Source organism: Plecotus auritus (assembly GCF_963455305.1).
Source record: "Plecotus auritus genome assembly, chromosome: 1".
Lineage (NCBI taxonomy): Eukaryota > Metazoa > Chordata > Mammalia > Chiroptera > Vespertilionidae > Plecotus > Plecotus auritus.
The window spans coordinates 198,905,584-198,931,076 of record NC_137770.1 but is presented as its reverse complement, the minus strand read 5'-3'; the positions used below and the strand labels follow the sequence as shown (position 1 = coordinate 198,931,076).

Here is a 25,493-nt window from a genome sequence, read left to right as displayed (position 1 = left end):
GCAAAATTACAGTTATGAAGTAGCAACGAAAATAATTTTATGGTTGGGGGTCACCACAACATGAGGAACTGTATTAAAGGGTCGCGGCATTAGAAAGGTTGAGAACCACTGATCTAGAACCATACCCAACACAAAGTATTTGTTCACTAAATACTTACTGAATGAATTATTCTTTGAAGAAATTATTTTGGGTGACCAAAACAAAATTATTGTCAGTGTTGATGGTTTTCTTAAGACTTAGAAGAATTCTATTCTTTTACATTTTTCCCAACTAATCTTATGGAAGAATACCTCAAGACAAAAGAATATTTCTTTTACAGTATAAGATTAGATTGCCCTAATTAAGCCAAAAATAGATAGTCTTGGGAAAAAATTTTCTATAAAACACTGTTTCAATATAATTTTATTAGCAGTTATTATGTCAAAATTCACATTTACAAGATCCAAAGGTCTTAGAAATTTCTAAAACATATGGAATTAGATTTTAACAGTAAGATAGAACATATTCTTATTATAGTACAGCCCTTAAAAAGTCAAGAATAATACTTAGAATTAATTACAGTTCTGTCAAACTAGAAATGAATTCTGCATGCAGAGTGCCACTTAAAGCAAAGTTCCATGAAAGTATAACAAATTTCTATGAATGTTAAGTTTCAGTGGCAAACATCATTGGCTTCCAAACAACTGACACTAAAGGAATTTTCAATCAAAACACAGGTGCAGTGGCTTTCATTAAATATAGATATGGTAATTCTATAAAGAGACCCTGAATCCTTAAGTATTTGTAAATGACTTTATGCTGTGACACTAGTACAAAACACATCAACTCTAATGCATAGATTCTGACACATTATGACAATAGGATACTAAAGATAGCTTTTTTCTATCAGAAAATGCTGAGTTTTCCAGTGCAGTATATGCTGGTCACTGCTGATCTAGTGAAATTCTACAACCTCCAGCCTGAGCAGTATTGTAGGACTCACAAATATTACACTTCATGCCTAATATATGGAACTGGACTGTAGATCTTCCATTGCAATCATTGCAGAGAATCTAAAAAGTGAAAAAATGAATTCAAATAAGCATATTAAACCTTAAAGATATAAAGTGACATTTCTCAAAACATTTCCTCAGAAATCATACTAAAGATGTAAAAACACATGTATGTGTCTAAACATTTCCATAAGTAGAAATGCCCTATTTTTTGTTCACTGAAAATTCTAAGAGGCTACTCTGAATTCAGAAAATGAAAATGAGGATTTGCGCCAAGAAGTCTATTTTAAAATAGCTCCTGAGTAGTATAAATAGTACTAGCATGATAAGTTACATAGGCACTATCAGATCAACACCTATACAGATACTCCTCGACTTATAATGGGGTTACATTCTGATAAAACCATTGTAAGTTAATGCTGTAAATTGAAAAGACACCTACTGGACCTCATAGCTTAGCCTGGACAGTTTCTACTGAATGTGTATTGCTTTTGCACCACCATAAAGTTGAAAAACCATAAATCAAACCACCACAAGTCCAGAACCATCTGTCCTTACAATTCAAAATAACATACATGATTTTATTATTTTCATTAACACTTAGAAAATTATGTTAGTTAATAAAACAAATTTTTACATACTTATCATGACATTTTTGCTTATTCTTTAGGTTTTTTTGTTTTGGCACTGGAGAAATTAGAATCGCTTTACTAACTAACACTACACAAGAAGAATGGGAAAGCTACTGCTCAAAAGCCCAAACTCCTTGATGGCTTATAATCAGAGGATTTTAAGGAGTTTAGGGGAAACAAGTATTTGGAAGTGCTAGTGGGGTGAGTTTTAATTGGGGAAACTTGGAAATTGACCATTTATGTATAAGGGACTTCTTCAGCACCAGGTCTTCCTAAACAACAGACTCTCCACCTCCTTTTCTTTATGTTTAATATACTAAATTCCTAGTCTTCTATGCCTCAGAAATGAATTAAAGTTCAAAAGTAGGTCTACAATTGAACAAAGAGAAGCTTTTGGGCCATCCCTAAAATGTCAATAAGATGCCATTTAGGAATTAATCTTTTCTAGTACTAAGACCTTGAAAAATAAAAAAGGTGTTACCCTGAAAATTGATCAGTACTATGTGAGAAAAGCATTAGCTTTAAAAAAGACACACCATAATAAGGAGAAGACTTACAAATTTACTCTAAATTATAATTTGGAAAATAATTCTCTTATGAATATGATCTAAATGTAGAGAATAGATTAGTGTTTGCCTAGAGCTAATGAACTGGGAATGACTGCTAATGGCTACCGGGTTTCTTTTTGGAGGAAAATATCCTAAAATTGATGGTGATGATGTCTATACAACTCCAAGAATATAATAAAAAGCACTGAATTGTATACTTTAAATGGGTAAGTTGTGTGGTATGTGAATTACATCTTATTAAAGCTGTTATTTTAAAAAATCATCCACATGGAATATCGCACACTGCAGCCTACAGTAAAGCATCATGTGATTATTAGTTTAGTATTCCAAAAGTGATCACTGACCTTACTAACAATTCAATTATCCACATGAATTATAAAATGCTCATGTGAATAAAACAAAAAATAATTTTTATTTGGCTTTCATAAGTGGTTCTGATTCTTTTTTGTAGAAGTACCTAAACTAATGATGTTTAGAAAATTTAAATGTCCAAAAATTAATAAAGCACCAGAAAGCTATCTAGAATTCTAATTCTCATCTGTAATTCAATATACTATGCTGAGAATAGACAGCACCACACCTCAATTAATGGAGAAAAGATGATGATTCTCTATAAGGCAAATGGCACAGAAATATATTCTTACATTTTAGGTTACAGGCTAATAAGACCAAATTTTAAAAATCTAAGTAAGATAGAATAAACAGGGTACTAAACATTAAAAACAAAAAAGTGACCTTCAAAAATCAGCAAACATGTTTGCTTGAAATCAATTTAAAATAATTGAAAATAAAACATCAAACCAGTAATTCACCTCTACTCAGGTACATTACTGATCCTGGTAAGTAATGTGTAAACAGTTCAGAATAAAGTTTGTGCCTGCCACCTAGTGTTGGGAAGAATTGCACAAAGATATTCTCAGAACTTTTTCCCCTGGTCTTTTTAGTTCAAAGTAAGTAAAATTTAAAGATTATTTTGTCTGTTCTTCCTATTAGATCATCCCATTGGCATCTATGCCAAAGCAGTATTTTTTAAAAAGATTTGATCAAAAGGACAAAATTAAACAGGAACATCAACAAAAATTTGAAAAGTTTTCAGCACTGATTCTACTCACATCTACAGTCATATTCTGATATTCAGATGGCATAGGAGTCTGTGCTACCTCATCATCCAGCTGTCTCCAGTACCTCGTCATATCTAAAGCAGAGTGCATACATAATGGACATCTGTAGCCTCTAGAAAAGATAGAAAGGTTATTTTCCAAATATTAAACTAGAAGCATACCAATTCAAGTATAGAAGATACATGCTAACTGATACATAAACCATCCAACAAAGGGCATTAATCTGTATTTCAAGACAATCTATTACAAACCTGGGAACTTTTATACTATGAAAGTTTTCAATTAAATCTTGAATCATATGGCATTTTTTTAAACCTACTTCTTTATTCTCAGTTCTCTAAAATGGACAGGAATTAGTCCCTAATATTAATAGAATATACTTAATATATTTTAAAAACCAATTAAGCTGCTTTTTTAGCTAAACAACCTCAATTTCTGAATATATTTAAGTAAAGAAGACACTATATTCCTTAAAACTTATTCAGATATTATTTCCTAAAAATTCTGAAAAAGTTTCCTTCTATCTGGCTATTATAAATTAAAACTTCTGCTCATTAATTTGCATAAACAAAATACATTTTACAGTCTCCTCTTTCCTAACTATTCTTATCTCAATTTCACATCCTTCCCCCACAATGAAGTTTTAGCTTTAGATAATCTTGCTACAAGCTTTCTTTGCAGGTCATTATACTGAGACAACATGATGACTTAACAGAATTTTTAGCAATATGCCTTAGCACTTTTACAAAGCTATGACTGCCTCTGTCAGAAACTGTGCTCCCTAGTGAGTGTATCCAGGAAATCAGAGGTAACTATCTCCATTTGCAGGATGAGGTAAGGCATTCTGCATGGGGACCAAGATATAGTCCTATACCCCCAAAGATGCTTTCCCAGCTTAACACTACTCACTTACCCTACCCATCTGAAGATAAATATGTCATACCCAATATACTAATAGCAATGAAAAAGAAGAAAACAAAAAACCAAGACATCTTACAATTGTAACATTTTAAATGCCAAACACTCACTCTTTCAACATTTCTTCATAACATGTTCTGGGGGGAAAAAAACAAAATATTATTCTAGTAAAACAAAAACTATTTCCAAACATTTTTTGAGAAAAACAAAACAAAATTACTTTACCTATGTAAAAGATGTCCACATGGCAAGACATGGGCAACAACACGAGATGTGTGAATGTCCTGTGAAAAGAAATAAATGTTACTGCTTACATGAAGACAATATAAACAACCAAGCATTTTAAAATCTAGAGGGGATTATTTCCAAAGCAAAAAATATTGTAAGCTCACCTCCAAACATATTGGACAATTCTGCCGGGAAACATTTTCAATACACTGTTTAAAAGAGAAATTCAAATTACCAAAAGCTTAACTAGATGGAAATAACAGATATAATAATATTAATAATAAAAACTAACAAATAAAGGAAACAAAACCAATTTATTGATAATAATTAACAATCCAGCTGGTGTGGTTCAGTGGTTGAAGGTCAACCCATGAAACAGGAGGTCACAGTTTGATTCCCAATCAGGGCACATACCTAAGTTCCAGGCTCGATCCCCAGTAGGGGTAGTGCAGGAGACAGCTGATCAATGATTCTCGCTTATCCTCTCTCTCTCTCTCTCTCTCTCTCTCTCTCTCTCTCTCCCTTCCTCTCCCTGAAATCAGTAAAGACATATTTTAAAAAAAGATAATAATTAACATTAATACATGTTTCCTATGTCAGGGGAGAACAATTTAACTCACAACTATTTCAGGCTTTGCAATATTACCTGAATGAAATTGCTTAATATATCTTAATTATCCAAATTCTATTCATTTTATAGGTAAAGTAATTTAGTGAGTCCTAAGACTTGCCAAAATTGCAACGATAATAACATTTGGAACTTTTCTGTTTTATATGTTTTACTCCAAAGCTAAACTGCTTAATAATATTGATAATAACAGTTTATATTATCAAGATCTTACCACATGCCACACACTAAGTTCTTTACCTGTACTAGTGTAATTCTCATAACTCTAAATGAAACACATATAATTATTACCCCATTTTAAAGATGTGGTACCTGAGGCCTACAAAAGCTAATTTCTGAAATTGTGGGGAAGCATGGGACTTGGTTAAAAAATCTGTAAGGAGGATTCTATGAAAGGTCAGAGGCCTCTGGGGGACCTTGCCGAAGGCAGCAAATCCTGCTTTTACTTTTCCAAACAAGTCTGAGCCCCCGGGTGTTTTGCTAGAATTTTTATGCTTAGACTTCAAAACATCCTTGCTTAAAGGACACATATGCTTTCTCAAGGATGCTTACCCTGCTGATAGTATCTAATAGTTAATTTTAGTTCAAGCTGTTGTGACAATAAAAGTCTAAGGAGGCAGGCAATTGGGGCTTTTTTGGCTCCTTATGCCAACTAGCCCCTTAGCCTCTCTTTCACAAAAAACATGTGTCAGAGTAATCATTCATCCGTCAATCAGGGTCTGCCCGTCAGCCCCGGCAGAAATTGCATCTTGTAAGAGATAAAACAATATCTGAGCTCTAATAGGATACCTCCAGGGTATGAGTTCTTAATTTGACAAGACAGTGTCCGATTAGATATGGGGAGGTAAAGGAAAGCACCAAACCATGAATAATAACCAGATTTTTAAAGAAAGCACTCGAGTAGATGGCAGGACCATTTACTAATACAAACAATAAAAGAAAACTGAGAAACAAAATAAAAATATCCTAAGAGAAATGTGTACATTTTTAAAAGACAACATAGCATATCTTGCTATCAAACTCAGTCTATACAACCAAACTCAATCCTTTTACTTCAAACAAATTCACAATCTATTAAACAAGTACCATAAGCCAGGGCTAAAAACCTTGAGGGTCATCTTTACTCAGCTCCATTCTTTCTCTCTTGTGCCTTGTCAGCATATTCCACATACTAGTATTCATTATTCACTTCAACTTCTCTTATCACTTTACTATTTTAGGTCAGTTATTATCTCATATCTATTTTTAAAAACCCTCACTAGTTTCTCCATTCCCTAAATTCTTATATTAGATAGAATTAGTACTATTAATGGTAGTTTATTACTTTTTTTCTAAATAATGAAAAATAATTTTAAGGACCTGGGATCATTACATTAAGATCTAATTGCTACATCAAGATTAAAAATATTTGTCTAATTATTAAAGAAAATATAAGATTATTTCCTGAATTTTCTTGGAATGCTGTGTGCTAACAGGTCACACTGCTCCATATTTCTCCGGTAGTTCACATTTTAAAAACTTCTTAAAACTAACACCAATGATAAAAATCCATAAACCAATTTAGAAGTTGTCAACAACATACTAATAACTGATGTAAGTATTCTTACATACTACAAAGAAAAGGAATAGTAGACCAGATATTCTCAAGCACATTATTTAAGAACACCTACTCTTTGACACTGCTTAAAAATAAAAAGCAACATAGTTGTACTTAGTAACACTGAAAATTCCCACACTTCCAAACATATTAAGTTTTAAGCTAGTTTTGAAAAAACCGTTAATACTTTCAAAAGTATGCATACTGATACCTTGTGCTTTCCTTGGAGATTCATGGCTAGGCATAAGTTACATTTCAAACAGTGGAAAAAATCTTCCTTTGGACCAATCCTGAAAGAAAAAGGAAAAGGCAAAAGATTAGATTTGTTTTTACTACAGTGATAATTTGTTCATCATAACACAGAATCAGATAGCAGCATTCTAGACTAGGGTTTCTCCACCTAGGCATATTGACATTTGGAGCGAGATCATTATTTTTGGTGGAGAACTATTTTGTGCACTGTAGGATGTTTAGCAGTATCTCTGGCCTATATCCAGTAGATGCCAGTAGCAGACTACTTTCCCTCCCAAGCCAGTAGTAACAACCAAAAATGTCCCCAGACATTGCTAAATATGCCTGGGGCGGGGGGGGGAGGGAATAATTCCTGGTTGAAAACCACTGTTTAGACTAATGATGATGGTGATCATATATGTAAGAAATCAGATTATGGTTTTCAGATGATGATACTCTAGATCAGGCGTCCTCAAACTATGGCCCGCGGGCCACATGCGGTCCACCAAGGACATTTATCCGGCCCGCTGGATGCTGCTGCCTGTCCTGCTTAGCAGCCGACTCGTCCCGGGCCCACAGTGCGCATAGGAATTGGTTCATAGTTTGTTTTTTTAAACTATAGTCCGGCCCTCCAATGGTCTGAGGGACAGTGAACTGGCCCCCTGTTTAAAAAGTTTGAGGACCCCTGCTCTAGATGAATGGTTTCACTCAAGAAAATGAATGAACAGTATATTTCTAAGGACAAAAAATATGGTACCCTCATCTAGTTATTCAATAGAAAGGACTTCACAATATTTTCTGAAAAGAACCTGGACTATTCCATTTCGCTAAGAGAATGTGTATCCGTATTATTCCATCTTTTATGATGTTTGTATACCAAAATTTAATTGATTTGCTCGTAAGTGAACAAATAAAGAAAAGTGTGTGTTTAAGGCATTGGGAAGGCCCTGGCTGGTGTTCCTCAGTGGTTAGAGCACAGGCCGGTGCAACAAACGACTGTGGGTGCAATTCACGGTCAAGGGCACATACCTGGGTTGCAGGTTCGATCCTGTGCCCCGATGTGTGAAGGAGGCAACCAATCGATGTGTCCCTCTCACACCTCTCTTTCTCTCTTCCTCTCTCCCTCTCTCCCCCCTCTCCCTTCTACTCTCTCTAAAATTCAATGGAAAAAATATCCTCAGGTGAGGATTAACAAAAAAAAAGGGGGGCACCAGGAAGGCAACAGATGGTATAAAAACTGCAAAATTCATAGGATTGATTATCTAAATAGGTGTTTATAATCTAAAAATAAAAAATGTTTTGCTATAGTGGAGCTAAGACAGCCACCTTTAAACAACATTATGAGCTCCTGAAGGAGCACTGAATTTGGCAATGCATAGACAGACGTAATGATAAATCAGAATCTATTTGTCATGTACTTGAATTCTGGAGTCAGTATTGAATTTTGATGATGCAAGTGCAAGAACCAGAAGTAATTATAAGCTAGAACCTATTCAAATTATATCCAAACCCTGGAATCAAGACACAGGGTAGATGATTGGATAAGAAAATATGACCCACACAGACCCACCTACAAACAAGGGAAGGGATGAAAAAAACTATTCCATGCAAATGGGAACAAAAAAAAAAACAACAACAAAAAAAGGTGGGTTAGCAATTCTTATATCTGAAAAATAGACTTCAAAACAAAGGCCATACAAGACACAAACAAGGACACTACATAATACTAATCAACCCAATAAGAGGATATAACCCTTGTAAACATATATGCACTGACTATAGGAGCACCTAAATACATTTAAAAAATACTTTTGGTGGACATTGAGATCTACAGCAAGCATGTCAAACTCACAGCCCACAACGAATATTTTTGAGCCCAGCCAATATAACAATATGTAAAAAAAAGTTTCAATAAAAAGTTTGTAACTTAATTCTTAAAATATCCTGTTATACATAATTATTAATAACAAACTACAACATTCGCTAACAACTGATTACTATAATTGTGTTGCATTCATTTTCCTTATGCACCTTACATGCAGGTGCACCGTTTCTCTCCACTAATACTAGCAGCAAATATTACAGCAGCTTATTGCCACGTCATTAGTCTTGTACTGACTTGTTTGACATGCATAACAGAAAATATTTCACTTTCGGAAAACAAGCAAAATAGGTTTATTTGTATTACGCTAATTAATTTGTGCAGTTATTCAGTGTCTGGTAAGTTAATGTTCAAGAAAAAATATTAATTTTTATTAAAATGTTCTATTATTTTATGTTAACAATTACTCATTTATTTCAGCCCTTTGTATTCAGCACGTCTCTATTGAAATAAGCCTACGTTAGTATGAAAATTGAAGCTTTTTTTTTTTGTGACCCACATAAACTTAAACCTTATTTATTTGGCCCATGTTAGCCTTTGAGTTTGACATGCTTGATCTACAGCAACGCAGTCAAAGTAGTAGAATTTAACACCCAACTGACATCACTGGATAAATCTTTCAGACAAAAAATCAACAAAGAAATAGCAACCTTAAATGACACTAGATCTGAGGAATTTAATTGATATTTACTGAACATTTTATACCAAAGCAGAATATACATTCTTATCAAGCACACATGGAACATTCTCAAAGAGAGACCACATGTTAAGACACAAAATTAGTCTTAACGAATTCAAGAAGATTGAAATCATATCAAGCATCTTCTAGAATCACAATGGCATGAAACTACAAATCAACTACAATTTAAAAACCTCAAATAGCCGAAACCGGTTTGGCTCAGTGGATAGAGCGTCGGCCTGCGGACTGAAAGGTCCCGGGTTCGATTCTGGTCAAGGGCATGTACCTTGGTTGCGGGCACATCCTCAGTGGGAGGTGTGCAGGAGGCAGCTGATCGATGTTTCTCTCTCATCGATGTTTCTAACTCTCTATCCCTCTCCCTTCCTCTCTGTAAAAAATCAATAAAATATATTTTTTTTAAAAAAAAGAAAGTTTAAAAAAAATAATAATAAAAACCTCAAATATATTCAAACACATGGAGGCTAGTATGTTATTAAATAGTGAATGGGTTACCAATGAGATCAAGGAAGAAACCAGAAATTAGCTGGAAACAAATGAAAATTAACACATAAAAACTCAAAAATCAATGGGACACAGCAAAAGCAGTCCTGAGAGGGAAATTCGTAGCATTACAGGCCTACTTCAAGAAACAAGAAAAATTTCAAGTGAATAATTGAACCCTACAACTAAAATAACTAGAAAAAGAACAAAGAAAAGCCAAGAGTAAGTAAAAGAAAAGAAATAATAAAGATCAGAGCAGAAATAAATGACTTAAGAGACAAAAAAAACACACACAAAAGATCAATGAAACCAAGAGCTGGTTCTTTGAAAAGATAAACAAGTTTGATGAACCTTTAGCCATACTCATCGAGAAACAAAGAGCCCAGCCAGTGTGGCTCAGTGCTTCAGCTTCAACCTATGAACCAGGAGATTACTGTCGGGGCGCATGCCTGGGTTACAGGTTCAATCCCCAGTGGAGGCATGCAGGAGGCAGCTGGTCAATGATTCTCTCTCATCACTGATGTTTCTATCTCTCCCTCGCACCTTCCTCTCTGAAATCAACAAAAAAATTTAAAAAAGAAAAAGAAACAAAGAGAGAGGACCCAAATAAATGAAATTAAAAATGAAAGAGGTGAAGGATTGTAAGAAAATACTATATGCCAACTATATGCCAACAAGCTGGATAACCTGGATGAAATGGACAAATTCCTAGAAAAATGCAACCTTCTAAAACTGAATCAGGAAGAATCAGAAAACATGAATAGGCCAATAACAACTAATGAAATTAAAGCAGTAATCAAAAAATGTCCAGCAGCCAAACCAGTGTGGCTCAGTGACTGAGCATTAACCCATGCACCAAGAGACCATTGGTTCGATTCATGGTCAGGGCACATGCCCAGTTGGAGCTCAATCCCCAGTGGGGAAGAAGTGGGGGAGGGAGGTGCAGAAGGCAGCCGGTCAATGTTGATATTTCTCTCTCATTGATGTTTCTACCCCTTTCTCCCTTTCCCTTCCTCTCTTTCTAAAATCAATAAAAACATTTTAAAACAATTACGAAAAACCTCCCAGTAAACAAAAGTCCTGGACCAGATGCTTCACAAGCAAGTTTTACCAAACATTCAAAGAACTAACCCCTATCCTCCTCATATCATACCAAAAAATTCAAGAGGAGGGAAGATGCCCAATCTCTTTTTACTAGAACAGCATTATCCTAATTCTAAAACTATATAAAGACATTACAAAGAAAGATTACAGGCCAATATCCCTGATTACATAGATGCTAAAATCCTTAACAAAATATCAGCAAACTGGAACCAGCGATACATTAAAAAGATCTGATCATACACCAGGACCAAGTGGGATTTATTCTGGGGACTCAAGGCTGGTATAATATTTGCACATCAATAAATGTGTATATCACATAAACAAAATGAAAGATTTTTTTAAAATCACATGATCATATCAATAGATGTTTAAAAAAAAGCATTCAATAATATCCAGCACCTGTATATGATAAAAACTCTCAGAAAAGTGGAAATAGAGTGAGCATATCTCAACATAATAAAGGTCATATATGACAAACTTATAGCAAAAATTATACTCAATGGGCAAAAACTGAAAGCATTTCCCTTAATATTAGGAACAAGACAAACCCAATATGGCTGACATTGAGAAATTCGTTAAGTTGAAACTGAAGAAGATAGAAATGCAACAGAAAAATCCACTGCCTTCGAAAGAAACAACTGAACAGGAGAAGCAAGCAGGCAAATCGTAATTAGGCAGGCACTGCCAATATGCACTGTACATTCAACAAGGTTTGGTTTCCTATTTTACTCCTTTTAGCTATTTAACTTTGTAAAATACAAAGAGGTTAGATCAGTTTAAGTGACTGTGCTGCCCCTTTTCACATCAGAGAACTACTGACAACGAAGGTCGCACCTGCCTCTCCCATCTGCTTTCAAGCAGAAAGAAAATAATTCCAAAGATAAAGAAGAAGAGGGATCCTTCTAGTCAAGATGGTGGCATAGGTCAACACAGTACTTGTATCCTCCCACAACCATATCAAAATTACAACTAAACTACAGAACAACCATCATTCAGACCACCTGAAATCTAGCTGAATAGAAATCCTACAATTAGGGATTTAAAGAAGCAGCTGCATCAAGACTGGAAGGAGGGACAGAGATGCAGAACAGGCTGGTCCCCCAGACATGTGTGGCAGAAAAAAAATCAGAAGAAATATATCAGGTACGGAGGTTTCCCCTGAGGAGTGAGGGATCCCAGCCCCCCACCAGGTTTCCCAGCCCAGGCCTCCAGTGCTGGGAAGAGACGTCTCTGTAATTTCTGGCTGTAAAAGCCACCATGAATTGAGGCTGAATGAGAGGAAGGGCTGCTGGAGTCCCAGGCAGCTCCTCTTAAAGGGCCTGCACATGAACTTACTCTGACTCATTCTTTCTGAGTTCCAGCACTGGGATAGCAGCTCAAAAGGCACCAGGAACATACAAGGAGGAAATGAATGTTTGGCATCAGTGTGAGAGCTGGGGGAGGGAGGCGCCACTTTGTGCCAGAGAGAAGTGCTGGCAGAGGCCATTATTCGTTTTCTGAGCCCTTTCCTCACAGAGCCAGCAGGCAGGAGCCATATCTGAGTCTCCATCAACTTAACTATCACCATTTGCCTGCTCTGGTGATTCCCTGAGACTCCAACCCACCAAACTTACAGACACACCCAAGCTGTTTCCAGTGCCTTTTCAATAGGAAAAGTCAGGCTTCAGGATTTCCTAAAATCCTTCAAACAAGCAGCATCTGGCCTCAGTGTGCCCCAACCTCTCACTAAATGGCCCCAAAGAACTAGCAGCAACTGCAGATCACTCTGTAGTTCAAGCTAGGTGGCCAGTGGCAGTTGACCTTGGCCTCAACCTCCTTGGAGGCCCCAGAGCCAGTGCACATGGTGGATAGCTTCAGACTACATTAAAATACAACCCAAACACCTACACAATGACAAGCTCAAAAGGCAGACTCAGTGGGGCAGGCCCTGCTCTGTGGGGCAGGCCTCTGCACAGCTGATCCTCCATGGCTGTCAGTGGTCACAGCCAGTCCTTACAACACATATTGGCCTGGGGGTAAATCCCTCCTATTGATGTGACAATAGCAATCGAGGCTCAACTACAATAGGAGGGCGTACACAGCCCACATGGGGGTGTGGGGAGGGACACAACTGGAATGCCTAGCTTGGGTGACTGGAGAGCCTGTGCCAATGGACCCTACAGGATACCTACTACATTAGGCCACTCTACCAAGCTTGGGAGACACAGCAACTCTACCTAATACATAGAAACAAATACAGGGAGGCTGCCAAAATGAGGAGACAAGAAAGCATGTCCCAAAAGAAAGAGCAGAACAAAACTCCACATAAGAACAAAATGAAGATAAGCAATCTACTAGATGCAGAGTTCAAAACAATGGTTATAAGGTTGCTCAATGAACTTACAGGAAGAGTAGCTGAACATAGAGAAAAAGTTCAACAGCATTAAAAAAAAAAAAAAAAGGCATGGAAACCGCAAAAAGAAGCAATTAGAAATGAAGGATATGCTAACTGAAATGAAGGATAATTTACTGGGAATCAACAGTAGAGTAGATGAAGCCAAGAATCAAATCAGTGATATAGAAAGAATCAAAAAACACCCAATCAGAACAGCAAAAATAAAAAAGAATCCAAAAAAATGAAGATAGTGTAAGGAGCCTGCTGTGACAATTTCAAGCATACCAATATTGGCATCATGGGGATGCCAGAAGGAGAAGAGAGACAGGAAGAAATTCAAAACCTATTTGAAAAAATGACAGAAAACTTCGCTAACTTGGTGAAAGAAATAGACAAACAAGTCCAGAAGCACAGATAGTACCAAACAAGATGAACCAAAAGCGGTCCACACCAAAATGGGATCGGGCCTAAACCTGCATTCGGACATCCCCCAAGGGATCCCGGATTAGAGAGAGTGCAGGCTGGGCTGAGGGGATCCCCCCCACCTTGCACGAATTTCGTGCACTGGGCCTCTAGTATTCTAATAACTATGTATGGTGTCAAATGGGTACTAGATTTATTGAGATGATCTCTTAGTAAATTATATAATGACTAATTATGGGGGTATACACCTGAAACTAATATAATATGTCAACTGGAATTAAAAATTATTTAAAATTTTTTTCAATATATTTTTATTATTTCAGAGAAGGGAAAGGGAGAGATAGAAATATCAATGATGCATATCATTTACCAGCTGCCTCCTGCACACTCCCTACTAGGGATGGAGCCCGCAACCCAGGCATGTGCCCTGACCAGGAACTGAACCATGACCTCCTGGTTCATAGGTCAATGCTCAACCACTGAACCACACCGGCCAGACTATTTAAAATTTTTTAAAAAGAAGATAGAAGAGCAATTGAAATGGTAAATATAAGAGAATACTAACTGTTCAGGAAAACATCTCACAGGGTTTAATCTATACTAATAAAAGGGTAATATGCTAATTAGACCGTATAGACCAGACATCTTCCAGACAAAGTCGCAGCAGCTGCAAGGGCCGAGGAGGGCCAGCAGCCGCAGCAGCTGGCAGTGGCAGCAGTAGCGAGGTTATGGGGGCGGCGCCTTCCCAATTGGCCCAGTCGCCTCCCGTAGAGGAAGGCCAGAGGCAGCAGCAGCAGTGGGGTTATGGGGGCGGTGCCTTCCCCTGATTGGCCCGGTCGTCTCCCGCAGAGGAGGAGCGGGCCCAAGCCATTACTAGGACATCCCCAGAGGGCTCCCGGACTTTGAGAAGGGGCAGGCCAGGCTGAGGGACCGCCCCCCCCCCCCCCCCCCCCCCCGCAAATGCACAAATTTTCATGCACTGGGCCTCTAATGTGTGTGTATGTGTGTATATATAGATTAAAACACATGACAGTAATAGTATGTAAATCCTCTTAGTGTTTACGGTTCTTGCATTGTCCAGGACATGATAAATGTATTATAGTAGTAAGCCAAGGATGTATATTATAATTTCTAAGATTAAACAGTAAGAGAATAATGAAAGAATGTATAATTAATAAGCTAACAGAGAATAAAAATAGAAAAGGCTGATTAACCCAAAAAATGGCAAGAAAGCAGAGAAAAAAGACAAATAATACTACAGCAGTAAAAAATATTAAAACTGTTAACTGAAATTAATATAATTATATTAATAAATGGACTAAATACTTCAGTAAAAAAAATCAGTCTATCAACTCAATAAAAAACATAAAACCCTATTATATTCTGCTTACATGACACACAGCTTAAATGTAAATATACAAAATGTTTGCAAATAAAAAATGAAAAAGGATATACAAGCAAAAACTAATCAAAAGAAAGCTGATATAGATACAGTGAATCCTAATGCAGAAAACATTAAACATAAAAAAACATTAAATAATGATAAATGAGTCAATCATAAAGGAAAATATAACAATTCTATATAAGTACCTAATAATATTGCTTTAAAGTATACAAAACAAAACACAAAGGAGCATGTATTATATGCTTCCATTTATAAAAAGTATAAAAAGTCAGGAGAGTGTTTAACTTGTGGGAGTGTATTGCCTTAGGGCATAAGAAAGTCTATTAAAGTATTATGAATATTCTATATTTTTATTTGGGTGGTAGTTAAAAGAGTATGTTCAAAAGCAAACACATTAGGCTGTTTATAATGTATCTTTTAGTATGTTTGCTATCTGTCCTTAAAAACAAACTATAAAATAAAAGAAAGTGATTTAAAGTATTCAACACAGTCATTATCTCCAATAGGAACAAAGAGAAAAGATTGACATAGAACTAGGAGTATCAACAGTACTATCATTCTATTTCTTAAACTGAGTGGCTTTTTTGTTTATTACTATACTTCAAGACATACGTACACTACATATATGCTTTTGTATAATTCTAATACTTCAGGATTTTTTTTTAAATTCCTATATACCAACATGTGAGTAGTAGCTTGTCAGTGGGTGGTTGGACTATAGGTGGTTTTTTTTCTTTTCTACTTTTCCATATTTTCTGATTTTATAAAAACTTTCATAATCTTTTTAAAAACGAATTTTTAAAAAAGAAAAATCCACCCTAATTTCCTACCTCAGATACCTACAAAACACTTCATTATACAAGCATATTTTATATCCCAAAGTTAAAATGTTAAATAGCCACACAATAGTTGGTGGGCTAAATGATTATTACCAAAAAAAAGCATGAAGAAAATTTTTAGAATGGAATGCTTTTTTATCTTGATTGTGTTGGTAGTAACACAGATATGACTATTTATGAAAACTTACTGGACACTTAAAATGAATGTGTTTTATTAGAGGTAAATTATATTCCAATAAAGTTGATCTTTAAAAACTATTATTGTCCAGATACACTAGAAGTAATTAGAAAAGAGTATTTTACATACAGTACCTACAAATTCCACAGTTTTCACAATGATACTGCTTCTTGTCTTTGTCAAACAGATGGCATATACTGCAATAATATTCTCCAAACAATGTGCTACACTCTTCACAAGTCTGTTGGGCCTAAAAAAAGGCACATGTAAGTAAAAATTGGGATAAATTTACCAAAACATTTTGAATTACTATTTGAATATCCAGAATTATGTTAAAGTATATGTAGTTTTATTTTTATAAGATTTTAAACACTTAAAAGCAAAGATATTGCTTACTTTGAGAGCTGTCTTACTTGGAAATACTCTTGATTAAAATTTTAAAACCACCTTAGTAAAAAATTTTTTAAAATAAAGAAAATAAAAAAGTGATAAAATCTTACATGTTGAATTTTTTCACAATTTATGCACTGTACTTCCTTTACTTTAAAGCGATCTAGCTGATGATCTTCCTTGTTATCATGACACAACCGGCAAGTATACAACTTGTCACAGCAAGGTGCCTAATGCCCAGGGGAGAAAAAGAGTTATAATAAGCAAGAGAAGACAAGTTTGCAATGCAAAAAGAAATTTTCTTCCTCCTCTTCCTGGAACAAGGTCAAAGAATACAACCTACAAATCAGTTGGGTAAGCTGATCCTAAACATCTAACTGTTTCTTAGCATATTTTAACTATTCTTTTCAACATCTATATGTTTGTATCAAATTGAACACAACCTTGTCCTTAAATACAAAAGAATCATGAAGGATGCAAATCTCTAGACTAGAAAATTAACCCTCCAACACCCTAAATGGCAAGCCAGCAACAACTTTTTGACATTTCCAGATAAATGCATTTACCTACTTCAATCGCTAAATATTGAATATTATAAAGATATTTTAGTTCACTTGTGTTTGTCAATTGTTAACTATATGCCTCAGATTTTAGAGGATATAATAAACATAACAAATAGTCCTTGTTTCCAAGAGTGACAAAGACTGTCCACCAAAATCTGTTCTCTCCTTCCTCCCAGCTATACTAGTTCCTAGACTTCCTTGCTGTTAGTTGTGGCCAAATGACTAAGTTCTTACCAAGAGAGTATGAGCAGAAAACATCAGTGCCACTCCCATGCCTGAATATTAATTAAGAAACTGGGCATGACCCCTCCTTCATGCTCCCTTTTCCCTTTCCATAAGATGAAACCTGTACATGGCAGCAACCCAGCTGATGACTATATGCCCTAAAACATGCAAAATAATACAACTGAAAAAACTTGTCCCTGAAGTGATCATGTAGAACAGAGCCTCATCAACAAACTCACCTTGGAATTGTTAGGTAGGAAGAAATAAACTCATTATTCTTTAACTCGCCTTACTGTTGAGTCTTTTGTTATAGCAATTTATTTAGCCTTACCCCAACTAGTACATTAAGAAGTTTCCAGACTAGCAAACTAACCCAATACTTTCCAGTACAATGTAACCTTTTAGTTCCCCACTCATTTCTGACCACTTCCTATGCTATGACTCACCATGATATAGTTTATTCCTTAAAGATTTTAACACAACTGGCTGCCTCTCTCTCCAACACTATTCTTGTCCTCTTAGTGATCTGCACATCCACAATAATAATCCTTCCAATACCCTGAACTCTCAGTTACTTGCCTTTCTCACTTCCACATATGCTCAGTCATACTACAGAACAGTGGCTCTCCAACATTTTCGTTTTAGGACCCCTTTACACTCTTAAAAATTATTGATTATCCCAGAGAGCTTTTGTTTATGTAAATTATATCTATTAATACCATATTATAAATTAAACTGGTAGGTCCTGAAAATATTTATTACTTTTAAAAATAATAGTAACAAGCCCATTACATCTTAACATAAATAACAGTTTAATGAAAAATAAGTTATATTTTCCCCGAAAATTTCTGGGTTCTCAATTCTGCTTCTACATTCAATTAGTTTTGGTTCAAGTATATGGAGAAATTTTGGACTCACACAAATATGTAGCTGAAGATGTGAGTACTTTAATAGCCTTTTCAGAGAATTTTGATATTCTTCTCTGATACTATTCCAAAACTCCACAACTCTTGGTTAGTTGCAATATGGACTCTGAAATCATATCAGTAAACTATTCTCCCCGTTACAGTAAAACCCACTGACCTATCTTGAACTTTGAAAGTATCTTTTACTCATGCACAGGTTATTTGGAAAGTATCAGTTCACTGAATTACACAATATCAAAAAATCACATTTGTTAATATCACTACCCATCTCATCAAAAATTTTTTTAGGTACTGGGAAGCACTCAAGCTCACAGTGACTAAGACACGTTTTCCAAAATTCTACTTGATACATGAAAGCTCAAATTTTATCACTGTTGGTTGTTCTCTGGGTACTGACAGTCACATTTCTCTCCTTTTTAAGAAAATGTTCACCAAATACCCAAGCCTGAATAACCATACTTCAAGTAAAAATATGCTGTTCAATAAAAAATGTAAGTAGTTCAGTTAATAATACAATTGCACAAGAGCTTTTCCTCACAAAACCACCTAATTTCAGTCTGTGCAGAAAGTGGTTGATGAAAACATCAAACATGTGAAAAGTACAATCAAGGGATGAGATTTTATACAATTAATAATTTTACTGCTTTAGTTTTATCAATGACATTCTTAAGTAAACCTGGCTTTTTTTTTTTTTTTTGCTTTTTTGCTTTTTTTAATATAGAGGTGTAGCACAGTTCAGAGCCACTGCCTTGATTTGTGCTAAGGTGCCAGTAATATTAATCATTAGTTTTGCACACACCTTAAGGAGTCCATTCATTCCACATAGAGAACCACTGCTCTAGAACTGAGGTGTGTTTGTAACTTAATTTCAAGTATGGAATTCTCTAAACACTACCTCCTCTCTTTCCAATACACTCCAATTCTTCTGTACACACCCTGGGTTCCTTCTCTCTTCCTCTACATACTCACTTATCCAGAATCTCAACTGGTTAAATCCAACTCTCTCCTACTTAACTTACATAGGAACAGCTGAATACAGATAAAGAAAAAGCACCTCAACCCTGACTGGTCTCAATTTAAAGTCATAACCACTAAAAAAAAGTGGGTTCTTAGAACTACCACGTTTTCCCAGTCAATTTCCTTATTCTTCCAGAGTGTAGGACTTAGAACCTAGATTATTTAGTATCTCCTCTCTCTTTAAACCTTGAACACCTCTTCCTACCTACTTACAATCTGCTGGTGAATGACCTTGCTTCTTATTTCACTATGAAAATAGAAATAATCGAGAACATCCTCCCACAAATTCTATCAACCTACTTGCAAATGTACCTTATATTCTATCTTCCTTTCTGTTACAGAATCTACAGTCCATGTTACTATTAAAGGCTAACTTATGCACTGGGTTCCATGTTCTCTTTGAATACTCAAGGACAGTGCTCCTACAATTTTGCCTCTCCCTCCTATTATAAAACTAGAGGCCTGGTGCATGAAATTTGTGCACGGAGGGGGGTGGTGTCCCTTAGCCCAGCCTGCACCTCTCCAATCTGGGACCCCTCGAGGGATGTCCGACTGCCCGTTTAGGCCCGATCCTACCTGGATCCTACCTAAACGGGCAGTCGGACATCCCGCTCACAATCCAGGACTGCTGGCTCCCAAATGCTTGCCTGCCTGCCTTCCTGATTGCCCCTAACCGCTTCTGCCTGCCTGCCTGATCACCCCCTAACCACTCCCCTGCCAGCCTGATTGATGCCTAACTGCTCCCCTGCCAGCCTGTTTGCCCCTAACTGCCCTCCCCTGCAGGCCTGGTCACCCCTAACTGACCTCCCCTACAGGCCTGATTACCCCCAACTGCTCTCCCCTTTAGGCCTGGGTCCCCCCCAACTGCTCTCCCCTTCAGGCCTGGGTCCCCCACAACTGCTCTCCCTTTCAGGCCTGGGTCCCCCCAACTGCCCTTCCCTGCAGGCCCGGTCGCCCCCAACTTCCCTCCTCTGCCGGCCTGGTCTCACTTTACTGGGTCATTTCCAAGAATATACAGACATGCAGCAATAACTCCCATCTTAAAGGGAAAATAATCCCATGATCCCACATCTCCCAGCAACCACAGCCTTATGTTTTTGTTCTTTTACAACACACTCCCAAGAGTTGTCTATAAAGACTGTTACCGGTCCCACTACTCCCATTCTCTCTTGAATACACTCCAATAAAGTTTTCTCCCAATATCGCCACATAAACTTCTCAGAATACCAGCTACCTCCTCCTTGATAAATTTTTAGTTCTTCTCTTACTCAAACAGCCGCATTTGATTTAGTTGATTACTGCCTCCTAAAAACTTTCCACTTGGCCTCTGGTATTTAAGGAAGACAGAGGGGAAGGACAAAAAAGCATTTGATAACTCAAGGCCCAGTAGCTTAGTGTTATGAAACGCAGATACAATGTCTGCATAGTTTCTTGGGGGTTATAGGGAGGGCCAAAATGTTGAATTCAGTTTTAGATCTCAAGCTTGAAAGAGTAACAGAACAACTCAGTGGAAATGGAATCATAGGAACAGCATTCAATTCCTTACACCACACTTGGTGAATGACCAACTTTGAAAGAACTCATCAATTGCAGTAGAGGAATATTCACCAAACCATGGCCTGCAAAAAAAAGGCTTTAGATGGTCTTCACAGGCCTCATAGTTCTTATGAAATAGGAACTTCTATTAACTGTATTTTATATATGAGGCACTTAAAGGGTAATTTGCTCAAATTATTAAGGAGCAAAGAGCTAAGATCTAGGTGTAGGGTTGTGGGACTCAAATCTCAAGCTTTCTAAGCAAAATCTTCAACTGTTTCTTGCACGAAGAATCAGGAAACTTGAATCGGATGGGTGCCAATTTTTTTAAATTATAGATTGACTAGATATTTTTCTAAAAGTGAACAGCAAAAGTAACAATATATGCACATTAGGCACTGTCCTATCCATCATTTCCTACTTAGTGGCAATTACAAGATTGTCTTCCTAGTTCACACACACATGTTCTCTTTGGCAGGTCTGGGCACAAAATGAAGCTGTAAAACGTTATCTACTACAGGAGCTGAAATCATATCAGATTCTCTACTTGTTATCCCTCTTCCATTATTTCATCACACTTGAAAGGGATCCTGGGGAAAAGCCAGCAGAGGCCCGAGACTGCCTCAGTCTACTTCCAGCAACAACAACAAAACAGATAAATAAACCCACTGATAAAGGGATCGATGTGCAAGCCCAGGCTCTTCCCAAACAAGGACGACTTTGCTTGCAAAAGTACAAAACAGGAGGAAATGTGCGGCCTGTGGACACCTCGCCGAGAATGTTCTCCGCAGCAGGAACCCAGTTGGAGGTGAAGAAGGTAGCCTCACGAACAGCTTAGCCTCAAACTTAAGCCCAAACCTAACCGCCTGGTCCCCTCCGTCCCCAGCCCGGCCCGGCGGAAGCTCGTAGAGGAAGAGCTCAATTAAGTCGTCACCTTCAGGAGACATCCTCTGTCATAATGTTCGCAGCCCCGCCGTCCTTGCTCTGGGCCTCGAGCGCCATCTTCTCCCACCAAGGCCGCCATCTCCTCTCCCTCCACTTAACACTCCAAGGACCCTTCTCTCAGGATGGAAACTACGTCCAGAGAAGCAGCGCCGCCCTCTCGGCCGCGGTGGCCAGCGGAGCCAATATGGCGGCTGAGCACGTGACCCGGGGCAGTCGGATTTCCGGCTGACGGGGCGGAAGCCGAGGGAGACGCAATCTCTGTCGTCGACGTTAGTCGCTGTCCTCGCTGCTAACGGTAATGACTCTTAGGTAGCCTTTGCTTTCCCGACCCCATAGCGACCCGCCCTAACTCTGGGGCGTGGCTCGGGTCAGAAGGACAGCAGCGGCGCGGAGACGCCCGGCGGCCCCTGGGGAAGGGGCCCTTTCTGGCCGCATTCGCACCTGACAGGGCGGCCCCTCCCTCTCCCCGCGCGGGGCCGCGGCCTCGAGAAAGGGGCGGAGCTCGGCCCGGCGCCGGGCCCTGCGCGGATCCTGGGCGCGCGCTGCCACTGCTGGGCACCCGGACACTCACCGGCACCTGTCTTCCCTGTGTCCTCTCCCCTTCCCCTTTACTTGCTCTTTATTTCTTCAAATTATGTGTTAACATTTACTGTATACCAGTCACCAGCTAAGTCGTGGGGACAAAGCAAAAAAAAAAAAAAAAGAAAACGCGCCCCACCATGCGATCATGGGACTCAAAGACTGAGGGACAAAGACTGAGGGACAATCTCTGAAATACATGGGATAACAGCTTTGAGAAGTGCTAGGAAGAAGTGTGTGTTCTACGAGAGCTAATGCTAGAGGAGATCTGACTTAATCTGGGAGTCAAGGGAGGTCTCCCTGGGGGAGCCACACGAGCTGAAGGCTGAGGAGGGTGAGAAGGCCGGGAGGGGTCGGTGTGGGGAGCCCTGAGGCAGAGCCCCCCTGAGGCAGAGCCCCCCTGAGGCAGGGCCCCCCTGAGGCAGAGGCCGCCCTGAGGCAGGGCCGCCCTGAGGCAGGGCCGCCCTGAGGCAGAGGCCCCCCTGAGGCAGGGCCCCCCTGAGGCAGAGGCCGCCCTGAGGCAGAGGCCGCCCTGAGGCAGAGGCCGCCCTGAGGCAGAGGCCGCCCTGAGGCAGAGCCGCCCTGAGGCAGAGCCCCGCTGGGAAGAAGCCGTGGGAGGGAAATGCACAAACTAGGCTACGAATTGGAATCCTGTGCTTCGGAACGTAGCTAAATACCACTGGGCTCATTAAAGAGCCAAGGCCCTGGGAACGTTTATGAGCAAAGCTGCAGGTGCTGGAAGAAAATACTTGCCTTTGGCTTTCTAGTGTGATTTCCCTTTACCTGAAATGTACTGGGAAAGGTGAATATGTCCCCCTTGCTTTGAAGTTACTAACGCGGACCATTTTCATTTTCTTTCAGTTCTGTTATGCGTTGCTAAAGTCATGGTGAAATGTTGCTCGGCGATTGGATGTGCTTCTCGCTGTTTGCCAAATTCCAAGTTAAAAGGACTGACTTTTCACGTGTGAGATTTTCCTGTCGTTAAGCCAAGTACTTTCAAAAGCAAAAAGCAGTTTTATTTAAATCTTAAGTTTTGAACTTCAGTTCCCAAGTTCTTTTTAAATAACCTTTTTACTTAAATTTGAAGTGACAGCGATACCTTTATACTTATAATTTAGTTTAGAGGTTAAAGGTACCTGCCAAGGTATCCTGCTGGTTAACAAAAATATCATCAAAGCCATGTTTGCTAGCATTACTTTGCATTTTAGCATACCTTCAAAGAAAGTCCGTGTTGTTTACATGTAGTTTACAATCTGAATGAAGGATCTTTGCCCAAATATATTCTGTCCTTGGATGCAGAAAAACCTTCAGTTGTGGATCTTACATAAAGTATTAAATATCCTTTGAAATTTCTTTATAACATGAGAAAAATTTAAATGAGGACCATATGTCTACAGCATGACTAGTAGAAAAATCTGACTATTAAAACTGTAAGTTACAAAAGCATGAATCTTGATAGTTTCTGCTGTAATATTTCCCAAGAGTAATAGCAGACTAGTTAAGAAATTAATTTAGTCACATCCTTAATTCAAGTATAATATCAATAATGTTTAATTTTAAAATACTTTCTGTATTTTTTCTAGGTTCCCCACAGATGAAAATGTAAAGAGAAAATGGGTATTAGCGATGAAAAGACTTGATGTGAATGCTGCAGGCATGTGGGAGCCTAAAAAAGGAGATGTGTTGTGTTCTAGGCACTTTAAGAAGACAGATTTTGACAGAAGTGCTCCAAATATTAAACTGAAACCTGGAGTCATACCTTCTATCTTTGATTTCCCATCTCATTTACAGGTTTGTTTTTGAGTACTGCTTGCCACCGTTACTCACTCCTTGTGGTACTCCTGAAGAAGCTGCACCACACTTGCTTTGAAATCCTCTAAGTTTTTAAAGATGTAAACTGCTGCTTCAGACTGTGAAATATGTAGTAGGAGTATTTTACCAATAGCCCCTCAGAAATATTTATAAAGGTTTGGTGAAATGGACTACCCCTAAGAGTTAGCATAGCTCAAGATTTGTATCTGAAAAATACAGGAACATAAGAATGGTTTAAGTAAAGTTCCAAGTTGGCAGTCCTGCTCACTTTGGTTTAGAGCCACATACATGCAAACCTGAAGCCTAGGTAGGACTGAAAGGACAAGAAAAAGAAAAGAACAGGAGAAGGTAAGGAGAGAAGAGGTCTAAAAAGGAAATTGAAAGGATTGGGTAAGTAAATTCTAGTTGAATTCTGTTTTTTCTCAGTGATATCAGCACTATGGGTTGGCTGACTCATCCTCAACACCTTTCTTGACTTCATATACCTGGAAGTGTATTTGCTTCCATAAACTTTAGACTGACTGATCCAATGTGGAAAGTTCAGAGAGAGCCTGTGGGTTCCACAATAGTAATGAGCCTCCATTGAAAGGTATCTCCCTCCTAACAGCTGGAAACAAGGGAAGTGGTCCGGCAGCGTGACTGCACCCATGTGATCTTGGTCACTTTCTGCAATTGTTCCTATTGTGGCACCTGAGTTATCAAGTAGAGACTGCTTCCCTTTCTCCCTTATTAGTAAATGTGCAATATCTTCTGCAATTTGCTCTGAAGGGTTTTTATCCTATAGTAAGGCGTCATCTATCTGCAATGTTAAGAGGACCTTAAAAAATATTGGCATAATAAATAAAAAATAAGTTACTTTCAAAAACTATTTCCTAATAAAGAAAATTTTATTATAGGAAATTAGATAATAAAGAAAAGAGAAAATAAAAATTAATAATAATTACATAATCCAGAGATAATACTGTTAACACTCTGATGTGTATCAGTCATTTGTATATGTATGTTTATATATAAATTCATCTCTACCTATATAGTCTTATAAAAATAGAATTATACTGGCCCTGCCGGCGTGGCTCACTGGTTGATCATTGACCTATGAACTAGGAGGTCATGGTTCGATTCCTGGTCAGGGCACGTGCACGGGTTGTGGGCTCGATCCCCAGTGTGGGGCATGCAGGAGGCAGTCAATCAATGATTC

General features: G+C 38.0%; 3 protein-coding genes across 10 annotated transcripts in view; 2 read left to right on the top strand and 1 right to left on the bottom strand.

Annotated features, from left to right (window-relative positions):
- Window positions 1–385: 385 nt before the first annotated feature.
- RCHY1 (ring finger and CHY zinc finger domain containing 1) lies at window positions 386–22,388 on the bottom strand. 8 transcript variants are annotated; one of them, XM_080645513.1, is made up of 9 exons: window positions 21,894–22,388; window positions 16,803–16,922; window positions 16,437–16,552; window positions 6,898–6,976; window positions 4,626–4,670; window positions 4,459–4,517; window positions 4,344–4,370; window positions 3,307–3,427; window positions 386–1,053 (listed from the first exon to the last, which is right to left on the bottom strand). In XM_080645513.1, exons 1-9 carry the CDS (start codon window positions 21,981–21,983, stop codon window positions 925–927), a joined length of 786 nt encoding a protein of 261 aa, XP_080501639.1. In that variant the 5' UTR covers window positions 21,984–22,388; the 3' UTR covers window positions 386–924. The 8 variants fall into 8 exon arrangements, with proteins under 8 accessions (XP_080501639.1, XP_080501641.1, XP_080501640.1 ...); XM_080645515.1 differs by having other exon boundaries at window positions 3,355–3,427; window positions 21,894–22,376; XM_080645514.1 differs by lacking the exon at window positions 4,344–4,370 and having other exon boundaries at window positions 21,894–22,367.
- On the top strand, window positions 11,631–11,753 carry LOC308243394 (thymosin beta-4-like; the record flags this gene model as incomplete). The annotated part of the gene is made up of 1 exon (XM_080658845.1): window positions 11,631–11,753. The coding sequence occupies exon 1, from the start codon at window positions 11,637–11,639 to the stop codon at window positions 11,751–11,753; it is 117 nt and encodes a 38-aa protein (XP_080514971.1). The 5' UTR covers window positions 11,631–11,636.
- Window positions 22,123–25,493, top strand: part of THAP6 (THAP domain containing 6) — an 11,732-nt gene continuing 8,361 nt past the window's right edge. Inside the window, exons 1-3 of the mRNA XM_080645593.1 lie at window positions 22,123–22,199; window positions 23,345–23,447; window positions 24,067–24,274. Of these exons, the coding sequence (XP_080501719.1) occupies window positions 23,368–23,447; window positions 24,067–24,274 (288 nt within the window). The 5' untranslated portion in view covers window positions 22,123–22,199; window positions 23,345–23,367. The remainder of the gene's footprint in view (window positions 22,200–23,344; window positions 23,448–24,066; window positions 24,275–25,493) is intronic.

What these genes read in the sequence shown, in the direction of transcription:
- RCHY1 (XM_080645513.1), bottom strand. Translation starts at nt 21,983, where the DNA reads ATGGCGGCCTTGGTGGGAGAAGATGGCGCTCGAGGCCCAGAGCAAGGA. An exon ending in ATTGTGAAAAAATTCAACAT is followed by an intron (nt 16,553 to 16,802) that starts GTAAGATTTTAT and finishes GCCTTTTTTTAG; the next exon opens with GCCCAACAGACTTGTGAAGA. An exon ending in TATGAAGAAATGTTGAAAGA is followed by an intron (nt 3,428 to 4,343) that starts GTGAGTGTTTGG and finishes TATCTTTTCTAG; the next exon opens with AGGCTACAGATGTCCATTAT.